This window comes from Babylonia areolata, chromosome 33 (assembly GCF_041734735.1).
Source record: "Babylonia areolata isolate BAREFJ2019XMU chromosome 33, ASM4173473v1, whole genome shotgun sequence".
NCBI classification, from domain to species: Eukaryota; Metazoa; Mollusca; class Gastropoda; order Neogastropoda; family Buccinidae; genus Babylonia; species Babylonia areolata.
Genome location: NC_134908.1, coordinates 12,638,741 through 12,660,743, shown reverse-complemented (window position 1 = coordinate 12,660,743; position 22,003 = coordinate 12,638,741). Strand labels below are relative to the sequence as shown.

Sequence of the window (22,003 nt, the reverse complement as noted above, 5' to 3'; positions counted from 1 at the left end):
ACCTGAAAATCAGCAAGTAAAAACAGATGGAGCACTATGAAGACAAACAACTCCTGCAAGGAAATAACAATTATAGGTGTAGATCTTCTGAGATGAACTCTTCTTCATGAGCAATTATTAAACACAATGCACAATGACACTGAGGCTATCACACACCAACACATAAATAAGTCCACTGAGCACCTTCCTCCAAAACAACATACTATTCCACAAAGGCATTACAACACTGGGGTTGTCAGGCTGCCTTACACACACACACATACACACACACACACACACACATACACACACACACACACACACACACACACACACACACACACATATATATATATATATATATCCACTGAACACCTTCAGAATCAAGTGTCATCACTAAGAGGGTATGCTACAATTACAGATTTATAACATATTTCACAGTAAAAGTAGGAATAATAATGATAATAATTAGTATTTATATAGTGCTAAACCTTATGCAGAGACAAATCAAAGCACTTTCACACCTGTTAGTCACATGCATGAATAACTCCAAACTGAACAAGAGAGGCAAGGCCTTCAAGACTCACTTGTTATGCACTTTAAAAAAATTTAAAAATCTAATCGTTAAAATGTGTTCTGTATTTGTTATTATAAAGCTTTGGGTTAAAAAAAAAAAAAAGGAAAAAAAAAGTCCTGATGGCAGATTCAAACCCTGCGTGTTCAGGTGAGAAGAAACTGTCTTACCCAATACACTAACGTGGCTCCTTAACTGACGTTAAAAAATTTAACATTCAAACATGCTTTTTTAAAGGGCGATAAATCGATTACGGTATTCGCAGTGAGAACACTGTTTAAATCATATTATTCTGGTGTATCTTGGGCATTCAAAAAATCTTTAAGGGCAATTAAAAATTCTTTTTAAGTCCGCGGTAAAGGAGTAAAGGAGACGTGGCTATCACTGCAATCACACTGCAACATTTAGCTGTTTTCTCTGGATCTAGATAGATGTACAAGTTTAGTTACACCCGCCGGGAATGTACGACACAGTCAATTCAATTTCTCTTTTATGTTCATTCTAGTTTTATAGTTTTAAAGTTGATATAAAAATTGTGTATTTTGTTAAACTAATAGCATGTAGAGCCAAGTACAAGTACTTCTAAACGTCGCATGAAGTGAAAAGGACTTAATTTTGAGAAAAGTCAAGACTGGAAATTTTTATGTTTCATCAATTCAAGGGTATTAACTCTCATGGTTTATTATTTTTAACTGTGAATTCCGACTGATTTTGTTGATATTTTTATTGCAGTTTGGGGCATAATCCAGTAAGTGATGAGGCATTCACAAATCTTTCTCTGAATAAATATTGAATGGTCTCCTTCTCCAACTTTCCATCACATGTTATCGAGTATTCTCAATTGAATATAGGATTGAATGGGCAGGCCAACAACTTGAAACAAAATGGCGTCGTTCGCATTCGTGAAGAATATGAGCACACACTTTGAATATGTATAAATATGTGTATGCAACTGATTTTTGCCCATGACCTTCAGGGCTCAGCCAATAGATCTATAAAGTCCACTCGTAGTATTGATTTTAGTATTTTCCGAAAAAGACCAGTTGGGCAAATGAACTTAGTGAAAGCCCTGTACACTGAAAGTAAAACACACAAGCTTTTTATGTATTGAGTATAATTTCAAAATGTAATGTTTAAGATGAGAAAGATCAGTTTAAAGCAAATTAACCCCCTAGCATTAATTACAGATTAATTTCCCTTTTTTACTATCTGCAGCAAAGACATACACCAGAAATATGACATCCATGCTTAGCAAAAGAAGTTCCTGTTTGAACAAAAAATGATAAAAATGACTGCTCTTGTTGTGTCAGAATATCCGATCAAAGTGCAAAGTTTAGAGAATAAAAAAAATAATAAATATAACAGTAAATTCGGTTTGCATATAATTTGGCTTCTTTTTTTTTTTCTTTTTTTTTGTGCCCATCCCAGAGGTGCAATATTGTTTTAAACAAGATGACTGGGAAGAACTGAATTTTTCCTATTTTTATGCAAAATTTGGTGCCAAATGACAAAGTATTTGCAGAGAAAATGGCAATGTTAAAGTTTACCATGGACACACAGACACATACTTACAGAGACAACTGAACACTGGGTAAAAACATAGACTCACTTTGTTTACACAAGTGAGTCAAAAACTGAAAACAAGGAAGAGGCAGATGAGGGATGCTATCTTGGTAAGAGGTGGGTTTAAAGGCCAGACTTCAATGATTGCCACAGTTTCACAGTGCCTAACAAAGCTTTTTTTCCACCTCTTCAACTCAACAGTTTATTCTATGTCAAAAGCTTCAAGTCTAGTCAAACAAATGATCACAGATGACATTTTCGTTTTTTGACAGACACATCAAGTCTGCATTGTTATTTTGTAACAATTGAGGAGTATCACTATCATTACGACTATCAAACAATAATATACAGAAAAAAGTGTGCATATGGGTAATCTTTTAATGACATATTATTTTCAATGCGAAGTCAAAATGTGTCTGAATCAAAACAAAAAGAGTCAGTAAGTATGAAGATACTACTCAGTAATAAAGTCAGTGCAGTGCAATTTACAGAACGCACACAATAAAACTGATGCCTCAGCAATCAGTGACACATTCACACACACAAACACATATACACATACACACAAATTATTTTGGATCTGCATTTGGAACTGGCAGATAGTATATAAGAAAGTACACCAACAAAACTAATATGATCTGATAACGATTTCTGATTTCATATCTGTCAAGAAAAGATCACTTGCTAAATTCTTGCCAGTTATAAAAAAAATTAATTTTCTGAAACATTCATCATTGATTTATGGCCTTCATACTTTTGTTTTTAATTGTTATGCATCATCTTCATAAATGCCACGGCAAAAAAGACATGAAGTGTGTAAATGAATGTGTGTGTGTGTGTGTGTGTGTGTGTGTGTGTGTGTGTGTGTGTGTGCATGTGTGTTACGTGCCACATCTAAATGAATGTGTATGTGTATTAAAATATGTATACAAGTGTGCACATTGATGCATACAATGCATGTGTGCATGTATCTGCGTGTCTCTCTGTTTCAAAATGCATGTTCATTTCCATGTCTCTCTGTTTCAAAATGCATGTTCATTTCCATGTCTCTCTGTTTCAAAATGCATGTTTATGTCCATGTCTCTCAGTTTCAAAATGCATGTTCATTTCCATGTCTCTCAGTTTCAAAATGCATGTTCATTTCCATGTCTCTCAGTTTCAAAATGCATGTTCATTTCCATGTCTCTCTGTTTCAAAATGCATGTTTATGTCCATGTCTCTCTGTTTCAAAATGCATGTTTATGTCCATGTCTCTCTGTTTCAAAATGCATGTTCATTTCCATGTCTCTCTGTTTCAAAATGCATGTTTATGTCCAAGAGCAACATCATGTGTTAATTATCCTCACACGGGATATGTATGTGTGTGTGTGTGTGTGCACATGCATGTGTGCGATCATGTGCACATAAGTGTGTGTACATTCAAATGATTACGTATCTGTGCAGAAAAGTGTGTGTGCAACTGTGTGCATGTGTGTATTTGTGTGTAAAGTAAGAATAAATGTGGGGACTTGTACATAAAATATTCTCTCACAAATCCTGCAGAAAATGAACGCGACTCACATTCTTCACACGCTCTGCATTGATGACACTGCCATCACGGTCGATAGCGCCCTCTGCCACAAGAATGATGTTCAGACGCTGACCCAGCTTACGTTCCTGGACACAAAACAACAGTTTCAGTTTCGAGGAGGCGTTGCAGGGTGTGCACTGATCCATGTATGCTACACATCTGCTATAAAAAAAACCCAAAGGAACAGGTGCCTGTGCATGGACTGGCATGTCCAACAGCAAAGTGGTCACAGCAGTGTCAGACTTGCAAACTGGAGGTCAGGGATTCAAACCCCAACAGACTGGTTGGCACAGGGGGAGGGTGGTCCAGTCTGTCCATCACCAGTGTCCAGACCTGACAATGCCTTCGTTCCTTTCATGTGCAAGCACTTGTGTGTGATTTAAGGAAAAATGTACCTGATAAAAGCTGTCTGTATATGTGTATGTTACATATCTCTAAATGTGTGACTTTAAATAGGAACTGTTCCTTCTTATATTTCACCCTACTCTGATAAAGATGAAAGGTAAGTACATTTAAATGCTGCGCAGAGTAAGATAAGCAGAAGGCAAAAGATTGAAATAAAAACATGAAGGAACATGGGCCACGCTCAGTGAAACGCAACTGTGTGCACCCACACAGGCACACACATTAGCTGTGATTAACACAATCATGAAAATGCATACTCACAAACACGCAGACACACAAACACACACTCACAACAGATACATACACACCCTCACCCCCCACAACCACCCCCCCCACACACACACACACACATGCATACACACACACATTCCTACATATTGTAGTTCACACACACACACACACACATACACAAGTACGCACGCATGTGCACACAAACACACACACACACATGTACATTCACACGCACACACACACTTACATCCATATACACATTTCTGTATTCTGCAGCTCCCACAATACCCATAAAACACACACACACACACACACACACACACACACACACACACACACACACACACACATATACAAAGCTCTCATGAAACATAAGTGCACACACACACACACACGAATATACTAAAGAGCTCCGAATGCTCTTATATAGAAAATGACTATAGAAATCATCTTAAAATCTATACAGATGGTTTGGTTCTTGATGATGGCACAGCGGGAGCAGCTTTTGTGATACTGGAATTGAACCATGGGAAAATGTAGCACCTGGGCAAATATCTTTCTATCTTTTCTGCTGAGATCGTCGCCATACTTATGGCCATAAACTACATTCTGGATTTTCATAAAAAGGATAGTCAAATCCTACTTTGTGTAGACTCAAAATTGGCATTAAATGCACTTAGATCTGCAAATCAAAAATCACGCCTTGTGATGATCATAGAAATAAAACACACTGTACATCAATTATCGATCAAAGGCATCCATGTAACTTTCATTTGGGTGCCTTCTCACTGTGGAATTTTTGCAAATGAGAGGGCAGATCAGGCTGCCAGAAAGGCAGCACTAAACAGAGAAGGCTCAATCCTCCTCAGGATTCCCTTAGATCTAGAAGAATGTTATGGGTGTATAGAAAAAGTATCAAGTGATCGACAAACATAGGCTAAAAGATTTAGACTGCCAGTATTAGCATCACTGTATGAAGACAGTTACGGCAAGCAACCCCAAGGCTTACTGAAATGATTTATCTGTCTCCCAGTCAACACCAGTTAGAAGTTTAATTCATCAATTCCATTTGAATGCCCTACAAACTAAATTTTGCAAAAATATACAGTGTCTGTGCGGAAAAGAAGTCAATGTCTACCACATACTTGTCCAGTGTCCAAAAACATGACAACTGTTCTTTCAAAAACTAGCTGACCAGTTTCCACCAAACACATATTCGTCCTTAGGAGATGTTTTGAATAATTATTCATTACTTCAAAAAATTTCTGAATGTTTGATTCAAAGTCCAGTTGACTGATCACGTTTTTGTTATCATTAGCATGCTTTTTTTTTTTTACTGTTATGTAGATGTTTAATTCACTGTTGTAATTCATGTTATAATTCACTGTTAGTCACTACAGTTCTTTGTAGCTCTTCGTTTTCCACTACTCATTATAGTCATCCCACCACCTCTTCTCATGTACCCAACACCTCACCTCCTAAGTGCACATACTTTTATTCTTTTTTTTCTTTTTTTTTTTGTACCCGAGTAATATCACTAAACAGTGAAAAGACGTTAAATTAAACACACACACACACACACACACACACACACACACATACTGCCAACAATTTACAGCAAGAGGGGTGGGAAACAATCTCTGATTCCATAAAAGGGTGTCTAGTGTGTTGCTCAGTCTTATGTATATGGGAAGACCTGTTCCATTTTGAAATTTGCGCATGGTTCGTTTGGAGATGATGCTAATATACTTTTACTTTTCCAAGGATTTAAGATTTTCTCGTATGTTGTTGCACTACCAGCAAGCCAGTCGGCTCACTCATTTCCCTTAAAAGTCATATCAAGTACACACAGGCAACAGCGATTCCTACCACATACCACTACACACATTTTGACATAAAAAATTTCCACGCCTCACACAGCTGGGAATGGACAATGCTGAATGGGTCTCCTGTCTTGCCTTATAATAGCGTAACCTCACACCACTTACTAGTATTGGCCAATCTTCGTCAATGAGGTTTCAAGCTATTTTTGTACCAACCTGGACTGAGTGAACACACGTGTGGCAATGGCATCTTAGGCTCAAACATGTTCTCAAAAGAGACAGAAAAGTCATGTTTTCAGCATACTGGATCATAGGGATGGTTTTGACATGGAGAAAGAGTTATTTTAGTCCATCAGAAGGAGGTCGAAGTGTACTGGACAGTGAAACTGATGTGAATGAGATGGGACGGGGGAGGGGCAGTAGTTGTGGCAAGTGACACAGGCAGTGGGAATGGAGATGGTGATTGGTGGTGAATATGTAAATGAACCACTGGCTGTTCAAACAGAAGAAGGTTTCTTTGTTTGATGTTTCTTTTCCGACACTTCCACCACATACACTACCACCCTCACACACAGACAAAAGTTACAAGGCATGACAGACCATGCCCCCTTCGAGCTGATGAAAGTTCATTTGCAATTAGTACAGGCTTCCATTCATTCATCATTTACACTATAATGTGATTCTCAGAGTGCGTTTTGTGGAAATCAAACTTTTTTCATGAACAGTACAGACTTCACCGATATACATTTTCTACCACCTTCACATTTCATGTCATGAAAAATTATCTTTTCTTACTTCCTGCTGCAAAGGAAGCATCACAGAAGTTTGAGTTTTGAAACATTGTGCTGTCCTTATTCAATATCTCAACAATTGTGTGTCCAAATTTCATGAGACTGTGTTTTGTCGTTATTTTTCAACTATTTATAAATTAATCTACACATAACCCAGTACGCAAAAGAACGCGCACTTACAAATCTCCCAGTAGGAAGTCAGTTTTAACACCTGAATGTCCAGGGCAGTATGTCCAGGAAAGCTTCGGCATCTGAAAGTTGCATATAATTATTGCCTCATGCCACTCTGGGCTCCCCATTCCACTTTCAGTTTCTTGCAGAAGGTTCACTGAGTCAGTCAGGATCATGGCATGTTGATTTTCAGGTCCACGAATAGATGATAGCCACTGGACAGCATGTGTCACAGCTTCAACTTCGATTGTAAGGCAGCTTGTGTTTTTGTACATGGCATTCTCTTCACTATTTGTTTTTTCATTTTGCATTACAGTGAATCCCCAACCAGACTAGTCTTTGGTGAACCATCTGTATATATATGATATCTTCTTCTTTATTGTTTCTAAGTAGCTTCACCTCTGCATGTATTCTGTCCTCTGGCCATTCCCGAAAATGTCTTCCTAGAGTGGGTGAAATTACTGCTTTGAAAAGATGTTTGAGGTTTTCAGGGTTTTCTTCCCGTTCTTTTACAGGTCTTATAGCTGGCTTACAAGCTGGATTGTGTCTTCTGCTTGTCCCAGCCATGATCCACCGATGAGTACAATGCTTTTGTGAATTCCCCATGGAATTCATAAAGCATTGTACTTATCAATACCTATATATCACCCAGGAACCTGCACCACAAAAACTGACTGCACCCTTTGAGAGGAAATAGAAAATGAATTTGGAGATTCTATCATTTCATGTGGAGACCTTAATGCAACATCAAAGTTATAGGACCTGCAAACAACAGCCCACAAGAACTCGCCCTTGAAGAAATGATTGGAGGAATTCTTCTTAGCCCATTAGCAACCACAACCCCAAAACACCTTGGAACCAGACAAGGAGAAAGCGTGACTGACATCGCTCTAATATCTTCAAAATTCAAAGAAATGAATGCAGAGACACTCTCACATCAAGCACATCAAGGCAGTATCACCTTCCAGTAGTTTTCAGTCTACAGAAACCATCAAATAAGCCCAGTATGAAACCTGATGACCCATTTCACTATGTAAACAAAGAGGCAACCATCATCGAAAATTTAAGTAGAAGAAACAAAAAACAGCGCTGAACCAGAAGCAAACTATTCAGCCACCATGGTGGAATGCTGACACAGATAGAACCTGGATAGAAAAGCATGCTGCTGCCAAACATTGGCAAAAAGAAAGAACAAAAGCCTATCCTGACAAAGAAATTAGACGAAAAGGAAAAAACAATGCAGTTCAAAGTCATATCACAAGAAGCAAAAGATGACAAATGGAAACAGTTTTGCAAGGCACTCAGCTATGACACAACACCGACAGAGTTCTGGCAATTCTATTGTCGCATGGAAGAGAAAACAATAACTCCAGATACGTTTGATACTGATGGAACCAAGCTAAAGACAAAAGAAGAGAAAGGATCCGCTCTGCTCAAATAGTTCAAACAACAGAGTGATTAAAAAAACAACTCACATGAATAGAAGAAATAAGTGAAGGAATTAAACCAAACATTTACGCAGACTGAACCCAGTGATGACATTACAACAGATGATCTGAATGAAGCAATAGCAAAATGCAAGAAAGATACTGCTCCTGGCCCTGACAAACTTTGATACTCAGATATGAAGAAGCTTACAGAAGAAGAAACAAGCAGAGTTTCCATAATGGACATGTCCCAGTGGATTGGACACAAAGCTTCTTAAAGCCAATACAAAACCAATGAAGGATGATCAGGTAAAGCCGGTATCATATTCTAACTATGCAAAATATTGCTGTAAAGACCATGGAAATGCATAGTAGCCAGATAACTCGCAAGGGATCTTCAACAGAGACACATTCTCCCTCCAAATCAAGGTGGGTACAGAACAGGCAAGTGCATGAGGTAAATGAAGGATTTCAAAGAAAAGAAGAAACATTAGCAGTAGCAATTTACCTGGAAGATGGATACAAGACCAGTTTACTCACTTAATGCAGCTGCTACTAAAGTATGGAGTAAATTTAACACACCAGATGGATAGCAGCAGCACTTCAGGAAAGAACCGCCATCCTATGTCTTGGAGATTGGATGTCTGCAATCTCTAAACTTTCCATGGGACAGCCACAAGGTATCTACTCTCTCCTGTCATCTAAAATGTCTACATGAAAGGGCTTGTGTTCAGTGGTGTGTGTGTGTGTGTGTGTGTGTGTGTGTGTGTGTGTGTGTGTGTGTGTGTGTGTGTGAAATGGAAATGCAATTGTGTATTTCTTTATCACAATATTAGTGTGTATGTGTGTGTGTGTGTGTGTGTGTGTGTGTGTGTGTGTGTGTGTGTGTGTGTGTATGCATTTTGTTGTTATTGTTGCTCTTCATCTGCTTGTTTCTTCTCTCTCTCTCTCTCTCTCTCTCTCTCCCCCTTTTTTTTCTTTTTCTTTTTCTTCTTCTTTTTGTTCCCTTCATTTTCCCTTCTTCTTAATTTTTTTTCCATTGATGGCTTGATGTGAAAAAGCAATTGTTGCTTATTCAATTTACCATCATGAAATAAAATCTTGACTTGACTTGAAACAACAATGGAGTAGCTCTGGCGCTTAATCTTACAGACAATGGCCTAGTCTTCAAAGTTTATAAAGCCGCTCAAAAAAGAACTAGACACAGGATCTTCCATTAATCCAGTGAATGCCAAAATGATGCTATGCACTCTCAACAATAAAACTGCATGCAAATCACCACCAGCTGTTTCATTCAATGGAATTCAGATCGAGAAAACTGATTGTCTATGCTACATAGGAATACAATTGCTGATCTTCAGAAAACACACTAAAAGCAGTGTTCTAAGATGCAAGAAAAGTCTTTCAGTTTTAAAGGCAGCCAAATGCATTAAACAAAACCACCTCTTCCCACTAAATGAACCTCTCATTCTCAGTGCCAATGACTATGGACTAGGGCTAACACTTTCTTAAAGCAACCTCCGAAAGTTAGAATTCAAAATGACGCTATAAAGCTGATCCTTGGAACAATGAAAGACACACCTACTGAGACTTTGTGATACCTGCTTGACCTTCTTTCAATGCAGGCCAGAAAGAAGTAAGAACAGGTTTAGGTCAATTTCAGAGCATTGAAAAGAACTCAAAACCCAATACATAATGCAGTTAAGGAACCAAATGGCAGCTATCTTGGAGACACATACACACACACACACACACACACACACACACACACACACACACACACATATATATATATATATTTATATATATATTCTTTCAATACAGGTGGAATACTGCAAAATACACTGTGATAAACCATAGCACTGGAGTTGCAAATATTAGAACAACTGAACAATATTGAAAATAAATGTAAATGTTCTTTTCCAAAGACAAACTGAAATAAACATTCAATTCTAGACAAACAATTTCCACAGTATCCAGAACCACTTATACATGTCCCCTCGCCTGTTAAACTCAAATGACCTAGCCAGAAGCACTTACAGAAGCCAGTTTGTTGCAGAGAACCGTCTCCCAGCCACTCTCTGGAGGCCACTCAGGGATGAAGACCCAGTCAGCCTCGCAGGCAAGGGCAGCAACGAGGGCAAGATAGCCACAGTGGCGGCCCATCACTTCCATAACAAAGGCCCTCTGGTGACTGAGCACATAAACACAGGTGAGATCTTGCATTAAGGTTAAAGGTTAAGGACCCCATAGCCTTTTATGGCCACAGGGGCAGGGAACTCATATTCACTGTGTCTTGGACTTGGCACAGAAGGGCAAGGCCTAATCCTCTCCTGCCACTTGAACCTTCCCCACTTAAGTGAAGTCAGGTACCCTTTACACCTTGATGGAGTGGGGAAAATCAAAGTAAAATGCCCTTTTCCAAGGACACAACTCCATGCCAAAATGGGCTTTCAACCTCTGATCACTAAATCAGAACTGCATCAAGATGAGAAAAAGGATTTTAAAAAAAATAAAAAAGAAAGTTGTGACAGCTGAGCAGTCAGAGCTTTGGACTGCCACTGTAAGAATTTTCGGTTCAATCCCAAAGAGTGCCTGGTGGGAAAAGAACTGCTCGTGCTTTGTTCACCTTCACATGTGGACGATCAAATACATGGAAGAATCAAAGATGCTGTAATCCCGGACAACATCCACAAGGCTATGGAAACAAACAGACAACATCCACAAGGCTATGGAAACAAACAGACAACATCCACAAGGCTATGGAAACAAACATACCCAGAATTTATTTTGCCCTTCCTCCCTGCCATCCAATTCCAGCACGCTGTGAATGGCTGCTTCACTCTTTCATTCCTTATTTTCTAAGAACCATTACTTCCCCTTCTTTCAGTTTCAGTTTCAGTAGCTCAAGGAGGCGTCACTGCATTCGGACAAATCCATACACACTACACCACATCTGCCAAGCAGATGCCTGACCAGCAGCATAACCCAACGCGCTTAGTCAGGCCTTGAGAAAAAAAAAGGCGAATAAATAATAGATAAACAACAAAAAACACAAAAAAACTACTACCACTACTAATAATATGTATAAGGCGAAAAAACTTGATGAAGTTAACTATAAGTGTGCATAAATAAGTAAATGAATAAATAATTATAATATAAAAAAGGTAGTAATAATAATAAATAAATAAATAAGACAACAATGATGATAAATTAGCAAATAAATGTAAAACATGGAGACACACATTCACACACACACCCACATATGCATAACAGATATGCACCAAACATGCAGTTTCACAGATATGAAAGCACAGTCAAATACACATAAACGTACATGAGCCCCAACACACACACACACACACATTACCCTGCACCTCCTCTACCCCCCTCCTCCACACACTCATTTCTAGGCTACGTATCACAGCTTCCACGGCACACACACACACACACACACACACACACACACACACAGATGAACACTTACTTGTACAAGCACACACACATACGCCCATATCCCCCACAGGGTAAATATTTCAGAGGCTTATGGCAACATGGCTCATTAGAGCACACTAAGATTGTCATATGCTGTTGTGTACAGAATATTCTTTTCAAAAATTTAAAAAAAAATTTTTTTATTGATGTGAGTGTATGTGAGTGTATGCATGCCTACACTGAGGGAGCAACGGGATATTGGAACGTGCGGGTGTATATATATATATATATCCCTTTCTTTGCAGATTCCTAAGCTACATAATTTATGTTCCCTTCATTCCTGGATTTAGAGAAGAGAAAGAAATCATGAAACAGGGTAAATATTTCAGAGGCTTATGGCAACATGGCTCATTTGAGCACACCAAGACTGTCATATGCTGTTGTGTACAGAATTTTCTTTTTAAAATTTAAAAATATTTTTTTTATTGATGTGAGATCTGCTTCAGGTGTAAAACAGATGAGTCTGGGGTCAAACACGATGTATACATATACGTACCACATGCAGGACAGTGTTTTGCCAGCAGAGTATGCACATCATGCTGATACTCACCAAGTAGTGCCTCACATGTATCTCAGTGCCACATTGCTGCTCATATCCATGAAGAACTGTCACAGCTTTCACTGCTATTGTCCTTACTACATGAATGATCTGAAGTGTTTGCTGTCCCAAAGAGAATGTCATTCACTAAACAAGCCGTTACTTTGGTAGAATCAGACCATTCTTTACATAGTTCTGCACATTAAGTATTCACAAACTTTCTACAAATCTGTGTCAGTCACTACATCATATATCACACAAAGATGACATGTGTGTGATATACCTTGGAGTAGTCAGGCTAGTTACTGCACACCCTTGTCCTCCCGGCAACCCAGCGTGCACCATAGGTGCGCCCCAGTATGGGTAGAATGTGGGAAACCACCCCTGGGCAACAGCCATCCTGTGACCCCAACCCTAAGGGTCACTGGCGCCTTGACCTCCATGAAGGGAAAAACCTGGCCAAGTCGGAGGGAGGTCAGGTCCGACTTGGGTGTCAGTCCCGCCAGAAGACGAGCGGGCTGACTGCCCGGAACCGCCTGACACACGTAGGCCTCCCCCAGCAGGGGAGACCGGCCGGAGAGCGGGAAGACCAGCAGAGCAGGTGGCCATGCGCCCCGAATCCCCTCCCGTGGGACTGGGGTGGCTTGGCCTGGGGTGGGCAAAGTAGAGGTCCCTCCCCCCCCGGAACCAAAACTTTCTCCCCCCCAGGAGGTGGTAGGGGAGGGGGGTCGGCAGAGAAGGGAGGAGGGGAAACAGCAATGGGGCCCCTGAGGGCCGTCTCCGACTGGGGACCCGGGTAACGGCTGGGCGCGGCCTCCACTTGGGAGTTCATGCCTAGCCGCGAGTCCCCACTGCCAAGAGAGGACTTGCCACTCCCCCTTTTTCCTGCCTCGCGCTGGGACACCTCAGGAGGCGACGCTCGTACCCCTTTCCCCCGGTCCCCTTCATGACCATTTACTGGTACGAGTGTCGCCTCCACAATTAGCGTCTAAAGATGCATCGCCGCGGTCCCTATTGGGAGGAATCATGACCTCCGGGCCTGGGTGAGTCTCTTGCCGGGTCTCAATCCCAGCATCATGACTCCTGCCATAGTGGATGGCATACGAGGCATGGTACCCGCGCTTAAGCACCCAGCGAAAATCCGATCCCCAACAGAGAAAGTAAAGACAGGATCGACATGGAAGTAGAGAAAAACGAACGATTCGAGGGGTCTGAGTCGAATGAGTACACAGAATGTAAGAATACAATAAACACAAGCTGCATGCAGCAAAATAAGGCCAAATGAATATGCTTAATAGCCAAAAAAAGCGTAAGACGAGACAGAGCTTAAACCTGACAAGATGGCGTGGAGAGACTTGGCCAAAGGGAATGATTCAGCGCTTATAGCTTTTAGAGGCGTTCAATTGACTAAGAGCGGACTGGACAAGACAGGTCATCTTTTAACTGTCAGCTACACGAAATTTGGCCAAGCAGAGCAAGGCCTAGTTTGCATCAGTTTGACACAGTACAGCATATGACACCAAACTAAACGTATGTATGTGACCACATGACAGAAGCAACAAAAAATGCATACCTCTTTTTAATCTTTATGCTTCCAGGGGCAAAAAACTGAAGAAGTTGAATGACACAAAATACTAGGGGTCACAACAGAGAATAACCTGTCATGGTCTTAACACATCAGTCATTTGAACAAAACAGCTATAAATCTAAATAAGCTAAAATCTAATCCTGTGACACAAATTTGACAACAAAAATTTAGAAATTCTTCTGCTCAGATGTGATTATTATCAAACAAATGTTTGTGTATGCACAGTATTGAGAATGGAACAGCCCCAAAGAAAATATGCTCTCATTTTCACTCTCGTTCCTTTCCTTCCTGAATAATTAAGTTAATGATGTAAAGATGTTGCTTTAGCATGTTACAACTGTGTCAGCACCATATGTGACATATGATGCTGACACATTTATGACAACAATGTGTAGGTCTATTTGCTATTTGCACTTGTAGTATTTTTCCAACTGAATTTCTTGTATGTTGCTTGTAATAGTTTATCTATTTGCACTTGTAGTGTTTTTCCGATCGAATTTCTTGTGTGTTGCTTCAATGGTTTATCTTCATCCCCTTTTTCCCTTTCTTTTTTTTCTGAGAGCAGGATGTAAAAAGGCTGTATAAGCTTATTCTTTCACCCTCAGTAAAGATCATTTTGATCTGACACAGATTTGCAAAAACTTTCACACCCATCCCCATTCCATCCCTCTCTTCCAAAGCCCCACTCCCTCCCCACTGCCCAACTTTCTCTACTCCTATCCACCCACCTGCTGGCGGTGGTGGAGATGGCATCCACAGCCTCGATGATGCGGTGCAAGGCGCTGTCTGTGCCAATGGTCATGTCAGTGCCACAGAAATCATTATCAATGGAGCCCACCATGCCCACAATGTTCAGGTGTCTGCATTTGACCATCTCCTGCTCTGAAAGTTTGCCTGTTAAGCAGATCCAGTTCAACTGAATGAACCACCCAATTCAGCTCAATTTCAGTTGAACTCAAGGAACCATATTCAATTCAACCCAATTTCACTTTTAATCAATGAACCAGATTCAATTATACTCAATTTCATTTTTTCATTTTTTCAATTCTACAAAATTTCTTTCGCATTTTTTAATGGATTTTTTTCATAATACAAAGAAAATACAGAAAATGTACAAAAAATAAACATTCAGAAAAATTAGTACCTAACTAAATAAATGCATGAATAACAACAACAACAACAACAACAATAATAACAATAATAATATTAAGTGATTTTTTTTCCTAAGTAGGTTTTCTATCAGTACAAGTATAAGAAAAAGATCAAGTACATTTAAGTCATTGCTAAATAAATGCTGGTGATGGTGTTCCAATTATTGTAATCAGAATCCACATGCTAGATAACTGTGCAAAGCCAACAACATGTGCAACACACTGCAAATACATATTTATTGAAATGTGTTGCTTTGTTCAATAAAACAAGGATCCTAAAAGAAACAAACAGCATCAGGGGTTTCCTATGAGCTGATTTTTGTAATGACACCAGGTGGCAGAGAATTCAGTTAGTCTGAAATTTAGGAGTGCTGTGTGCTTTTCTATTTCATATCTATGGATCAGTAGTGTCTTAAAGTTAAATGTAATCAAATCAGGCTGATCATTATCTTGCTTACACTTATCTCTTTGGAGAACGATCATCCCATATCAGCAGTCTGCAGGAGACATATATGAGGGAGATGGGTCTCTCTCTCACCCCTCTTCTCAAATTGCACAAAAGTACTGCACCCTTACTGCCAGTCACTGTCACCTGCTCAAAACTTATATCTAACTGGATAGATGGACTGGACAAAGTGTCAAACATTACAGCTTTGTCACTGTCATTGTCATCACATTCGAGTTCAAACCCATCATCAGAGAAAATATACCGGTATGCATCTCTCATTGTTATAACCAGACATCTGCACAGCCTGGTAAGCTGTGTAAATCTGTTTACTGGGACCTCTGTCTCAGTTGGACAAAGTTTCAGATGCTCTTTATACATGACACCAACTGACTTCTCAGGCCAACTCAACGAAGTCCAGTAAGTGAAACATTATAAAGAAGAAAGGGGTCCTCCACCTGACCCAAGCTCGCTTAATTAGCATGTTTATAATCCAGATACATTTAATTAACTGTTCTGATTCTGTTTGTGTTCACTGAACGAAACTCCAATGAAGGAAAATTCAGGATAGATGCAGGACATCAGTGGACGTCTTATAGCCACTACGGCAATATTTTGTGTAGGACATCAGCTAATGTTTTACAGGCAATGAAAGGGTTAAGGCTGTAATGGTGATCTGAGGCCTTTGGACTCAAAGGCCAAGCTGGCAAATCTGAAGCCAGACCATAAAGAGTGAGAAATGCAGGATTTAGCCACTAGAATGATAAAATCAAATACGACATCAATTTTGACATATCCATCACACATATCCATCATACCCAAACAAAATATGGTTTTCAATTAATCTCACATTTAATGTTAATTCATAAGTTTCAATGAATAGTCTGAATACAATTCCAAAATAGTTGTGTAACATATTTCCAAAACATATGATCAACACTTTTCCAGTGTTACAAAAATCATAGTCAATATTCCTATCTTTTAAGGACTACATTTGTTGCTAAAATTCTATGGATTGTTCTCATCTGAAGCAACTTTAACCTTTAGACTACCATGAAAGCCATTCTCAAATGGCGGATAAATCACTCCCCTGCTACTGCAATGAAAGCTGCACTCAAATGGCAGCTAAATATCTTCGACTTGCGAAAGCTTATACATTGTTTTGGAATTATGATATTGGTTGCTTTAGCTTTGCCAAGGTTCCCCTGAACCTTATAATAACTTGGAAAAACTTATGTCATCAAGGAATGTGATTTTCAAGTGATTTTACTGGCTGACTGGAGCATGTCAACAATAGGGATGCCTCGTCCAAGCAGAGTACAAGCAAAACTAAGCGCCATGACACAGGATTTAGCCACTGCTCAATGAAAATTATAATGAATACTTGTAGAAGATGAAGATAAACTGCAATCTGATGATTATTTGGAAGAGGAAGGTGATGAATATCAGCCTACAGTTCCTACTAAACCAGAGAGCAGAAAATAGTTCAACTTATCTAGCAAAAGAGTTAAGTGATTCGAGACCATAGCAAACTCTGTGTGACAGTCAAGCCTACATGAACTTGTAAGGGTGGTAAAGATATCAGACTTCAGTGTGCAGAGCGAATCAGGATAGATCAGGTGAGAAAGGGGAGGTGCAGTGGGATAGGTGTGGTGGTGTTCGTATTTTAAGATCAGTGGGTTTGACATTGGGCTGATGATTTTGATCCAGACAATCCTTTCTTGGAGATTGTGTGTGTGTGTGTGTGTGTGTGTGTGTGTGTGTGTGTGCATGCATGTGCATGTAATGCACTGGTTCGTGTGTATATATGTGTATGTGTAATGTTTAGTTTTGAAAAAAAATTGTGGGTCACATATTCATTTAATTATAGCAAAACACTTTTTTCCTGTATTATCCTTTTTTCTTTCTTTCAGAAAATATACACTTTTACCTGTGTCAGTGAAGAAATTTAATAATAATAATAATAATAATAATGGATACTTGTATAGCACACTATCCAGAAATCTGCTCTAGGTGCTTTACAAAAACGCTTTTGATAACATAAAACATTATATCTATGTTACATACGCACACCAAAATGTGACCACACACACACACACGCACGAACGCACGCACACACACACGCACGCACGCACGCACGCACACACACACACACTGCATACATACATTTTAACATACATGTGTATCTAACAGCTACCCTAACAAATACGCACACATAGGCAGGCACAAACTTACATAAACACACGCGCACACAATACACATTCATATACATGCATGTAGTTGTGGACCTGCCACAATTAAACTTATTGCTGAGGGAAAAGGTGAGTTTTGAGACGAGATTTAAAAGATGCGAGGGAATCAGAATGACGGAGGTTATCAGGGAGCTTGTTCCACGTCTTTGGCGATTGAAAAGAAAACGATCTGTGTCCATAGGTCTTACTTCTGACGTGAGGTATCCTGAGAAGTCGAGTATCAGAGGAAGAACGGAGCTGGCGAGACGGGGTATAGATATGGATGAGTTCAGAAAGATACTTGGGGCCAGATCCGTTGACTGCAGAAAAGGTCAGAGTGGATAGCTTATAGTCTATTCGATCAGAAACAGGCAACCAGTGGAGAGACTGAAGGAGAGGAGAAACATGGTCAAATTTAGAAGCTTATCCATAATTTTTTTTCTACACCAAGCTGTGTTTGTGAAAATTCCCCAGCAAATAGAATTCAGTTACTTGTCAAATCCTTTGGCAGGCTAAGGGTTAAGTTTATATCTTTAATCTGTTTAAATTTGACAAAACATTCTTTCATTTGATTTGTTTAATATTTTTCTTCTCACTTCCTGCAACATTTAGGCTCACACATGATGGTGTAATACAGCTATGTTTCTTTTCTTTTTTTCTTGACTGAATGAAGTGTTTGCAATGCAGTTTTTCTCAGCTGCAGTGTCACAATCTATAGTCTTAATAACAAAGCCCTGTGGTGCTGATTTTTGTAACCATTTTCCCCCATGTTGATGTTGAATTGTTAACACTCTGGGCCCCTGTGCTAAGGAGGGATAGTGCATTATGAATGCCCTTTATCACTATTATAATAGATATTTTTCATTTTTGCTTGAAATCTTTGGCAATTTTATTCCATTAAAAGCCACAAAATCAATTGCTTAATCATATTTTTGTCTGAACTCTGTGAAAGATAAGAACTGTCAATTCTCCTTAATAAAGTCACCAACATTTTTCAAAATACCTTTGTCAATCCAGTTTTTGTGACGGAGGGTACTTTTATCAACTTTAAGTCTTTCATTATAGAGAATGGATTCAGTGAGCATCTCTCTAGGATTCTGTATTTGTGTTCCATAATATAATTTATCATATGCATTGAGAAATTAATTTGTCCAAACAATTTTATTGTACATTCCTAATATCCTTCGTCCACAATTTTCTATGCAATCAATAAAAGGATAATTTTCTGATGCTGTGATTTTCCAATTATGGTTTGTCTCTTTTATTTTTGTAAGGCAAAATAGGTTCAAAGAATGTGAGTAAATTTTCAAATCAATCACATTATCTAGAATTAAATTAAACCACCCTTGTTTATACTTCTTGTTGCAGTTTTTTTCTACTTCTTCTATCCTGTTTCCATATGAAATAATAACACATTTTTGCAAGTCACCAGGAGGATTTAGAAGAAATAACCACAAACTGTCATTTCATCCATGTTTTAAATAGTGTACATTCCTAATATCCTTCGTCCACAATTTTCTATGCAATCAATAAAAGGATAATTTTTATTTCTGTTAATTTTTCATTGCAGTTTATGTTTTCACTTTCTTTTATGTCAATAGTAAACCATATACCAAACACTCTGAATTTAAGAGGATTCCATACCAGTATGTTGCATGAATCTTATCTTTTACCTTTTCTTCCATCCTTACCAATCTGCACTTGTTTTTCTAGCATTTATATTCAATCTAGATTTGGCAAGAAGTTTCCTTAGTACTAATATACATGTTTCAAATGATTTTCTGTCATCTGTGAAAGTGAACTCTATGTCATCTGCATACTGGAATATTTTATATTCAATGTCATTCATAGTAATGCCTATATCTCCATTTTCCTGCATCATTATTGCAAGAATTTCACAGATAATTTGACAGAGAACCACATGGATGCATGTCTGTAAGTAATTACAGTAGATTTAATATTAGCGCAAAATGCACTGATCCTCTTGTTCATGCTTTTTCATTTTGATCAGATCTCAACAGATTCTTATCCAGCTCACAAGCTTATCACAAGAGCTTTGTGCATGGGTTGTAAATGAATCTGTCAAGATTTTATCAAAATGACTTACTTCACCCCCAGATCTCAATTACGTATGATGATTTGGTGAAACAATAACATTGTTTCATTCTATGTTGGGTTTTTTTTATAGAAATGATTGCGTTTGGTATATCGCCTAATAGAGCTGTTGCTTGGTAGCAAATGGTCTTGTTTTCCTTCATGTCTTTAAGAATCAATGTAAAACCACCACCACCAACAACAAAAACCAACCAAAACCCCTCACCTTGCTGCACCAACTCCTCCAGCAAACTGGCCCATTCTTGCCGGAAGAGATTGGCACCAGTCAGGCTGCCATCCCCCCCGATAACCACTAGGTTGGTGATGCCCTTCTGAATGAGGTTCAGAGCCGCCTGCAGCCGACCCTCCCGCTCCCGAAATGCCTTGCAGCGGGCACTGCCAATCACCGTCCCTCCCTGCAATGTTCTCCTGACTCAATGAGGTTGTATGTTTTGTGTTGGTGTGCTAACAGTACTCATCTGCATTCACACTACCTCCATCATATTTTCTTTTTCTTTTTGTAATTGTAGTTGCCGCCATTGTTAACTGGGCTATGCATGGCAGGATACATGCAAAAATGATGTGCTCATACATGTATGTAAATGATTAACACACACACACGCACACACACATACACACACAAAACAATTTCATTCCCAAGAGAGGGCTTCACTGTGACGTTTATGCATTGGTATGACATCATTGTTTGTACACATGGATGAATTTACACTTTTCACTTTTTTTCTAGAATGTATAAAATCAAGATAAGACTTTCCAACTACAAGGGGCTATACAAACCATTGAGATGTTTTTAGTTTCTGAGACAGAACAAATTTAATTCTTCAAACCTTCATTTGAAAACAATTCAGAGCAGAATGGGGTTACATGTATCAGTGTTGTTTTTGCATCAAATACATCTCAGTCACCTGGTGTAACTATACTATTTTTTAATCATTCTTACTTTAAAATAACGAGTACTATAAAAGATAAAGAAGGTAATCTTTAGTTGTAAAAATAAAGACAATGGATAAAGTGATAATAATAGTCCAAACAGAAACAATCCAAACTTCTACACACACACAAAAAGGAATCACTGACTACTTTTACTGATAAAAAAATGATCAGAGATGAGGTAATGAGACACCACTGTGTTTTCCATCCAGCTATGATCATCTCTGTGCATAAGCCAATCCAAGATGTGTCATTTTTCATGTGTGGGCTGTCAGAAATCCTGGGTGAAATCAAAAGTGGTCAGTAGTTCTATCGCTTTGGCAGTAGTAGCGGATGAAGGAATATCAATATGTTATGAAAGAAAGTGCAGCAGTTTTCTTTTTTTTTCTCTCTATTATTCTATCCTTTTTGACTCACTTGTGTAAACAAAGTGAGTCTATGTTTTAACCCGGTGTTCAGTTGTCTGTGTGTGTGTCTGTGTGTGTGTGTCCGTGTGTCTGTGTGTCTGTGTGTCCGTGGTAAACTTTAACATTGACATTTTCTCTGCAAATACTTTGTCAGTTGACACCAAATTTGGCATAAAAATAGGAAAAATTCAGTTCTTTCCAGTCATCTTGTTTAAAACAATATTGCACCTTTGGGATGGGCACAAAAAAAATTAAAAAAAGAAGCCTAATTATATGCAAACTGCATTTACTATTATATTTATATTTTTTGTATCCTCTAAACTTGGCACTTTGACCTCTTATTCTGACACAACAACAAGAGGAGTCATTATTATCATTTTTTGTTCAAACAGGAACTTCTTTTGCTAAGCATGGAATTTTTATTTATTTTGCAAACATTTTAGTGCAGATAGTAAAAAAGGGAAATTACTCTGTAATTAATGCTAGGGGACTTAATTTATCACAAGTGAGTCTTGAAGGCCTTGCCTCTCTTTTTTGTATTGTATTTATCTATTTTAGTACAGCAGTTT

General features: G+C 38.8%; 1 protein-coding gene across 8 annotated transcripts in view; it reads right to left on the bottom strand.

Annotated features, from left to right (window-relative positions):
• LOC143277158 (ATP-dependent 6-phosphofructokinase-like) overlaps nucleotides 1–22,003 on the bottom strand; it is a 193,925-nt gene that overhangs the window by 151,749 nt on the left and 20,173 nt on the right. For all 8 annotated transcript variants that reach the window (XR_013053689.1, XR_013053690.1, XM_076581916.1 and 5 more), the window contains exons 4-7: nucleotides 20,303–20,492; nucleotides 14,884–15,049; nucleotides 10,575–10,728; nucleotides 3,677–3,772 (exon numbers count right to left, since the gene is read on the bottom strand). Coding sequence is in view for 6 of the 8 variants with exons in the window: in XM_076581916.1 (XP_076438031.1) it covers nucleotides 3,677–3,772; nucleotides 10,575–10,728; nucleotides 14,884–15,049; nucleotides 20,303–20,492 (606 nt within the window). In the remaining 2 variants the exon portion in view is untranslated. The remainder of the gene's footprint in view (nucleotides 1–3,676; nucleotides 3,773–10,574; nucleotides 10,729–14,883; nucleotides 15,050–20,302; nucleotides 20,493–22,003) is intronic.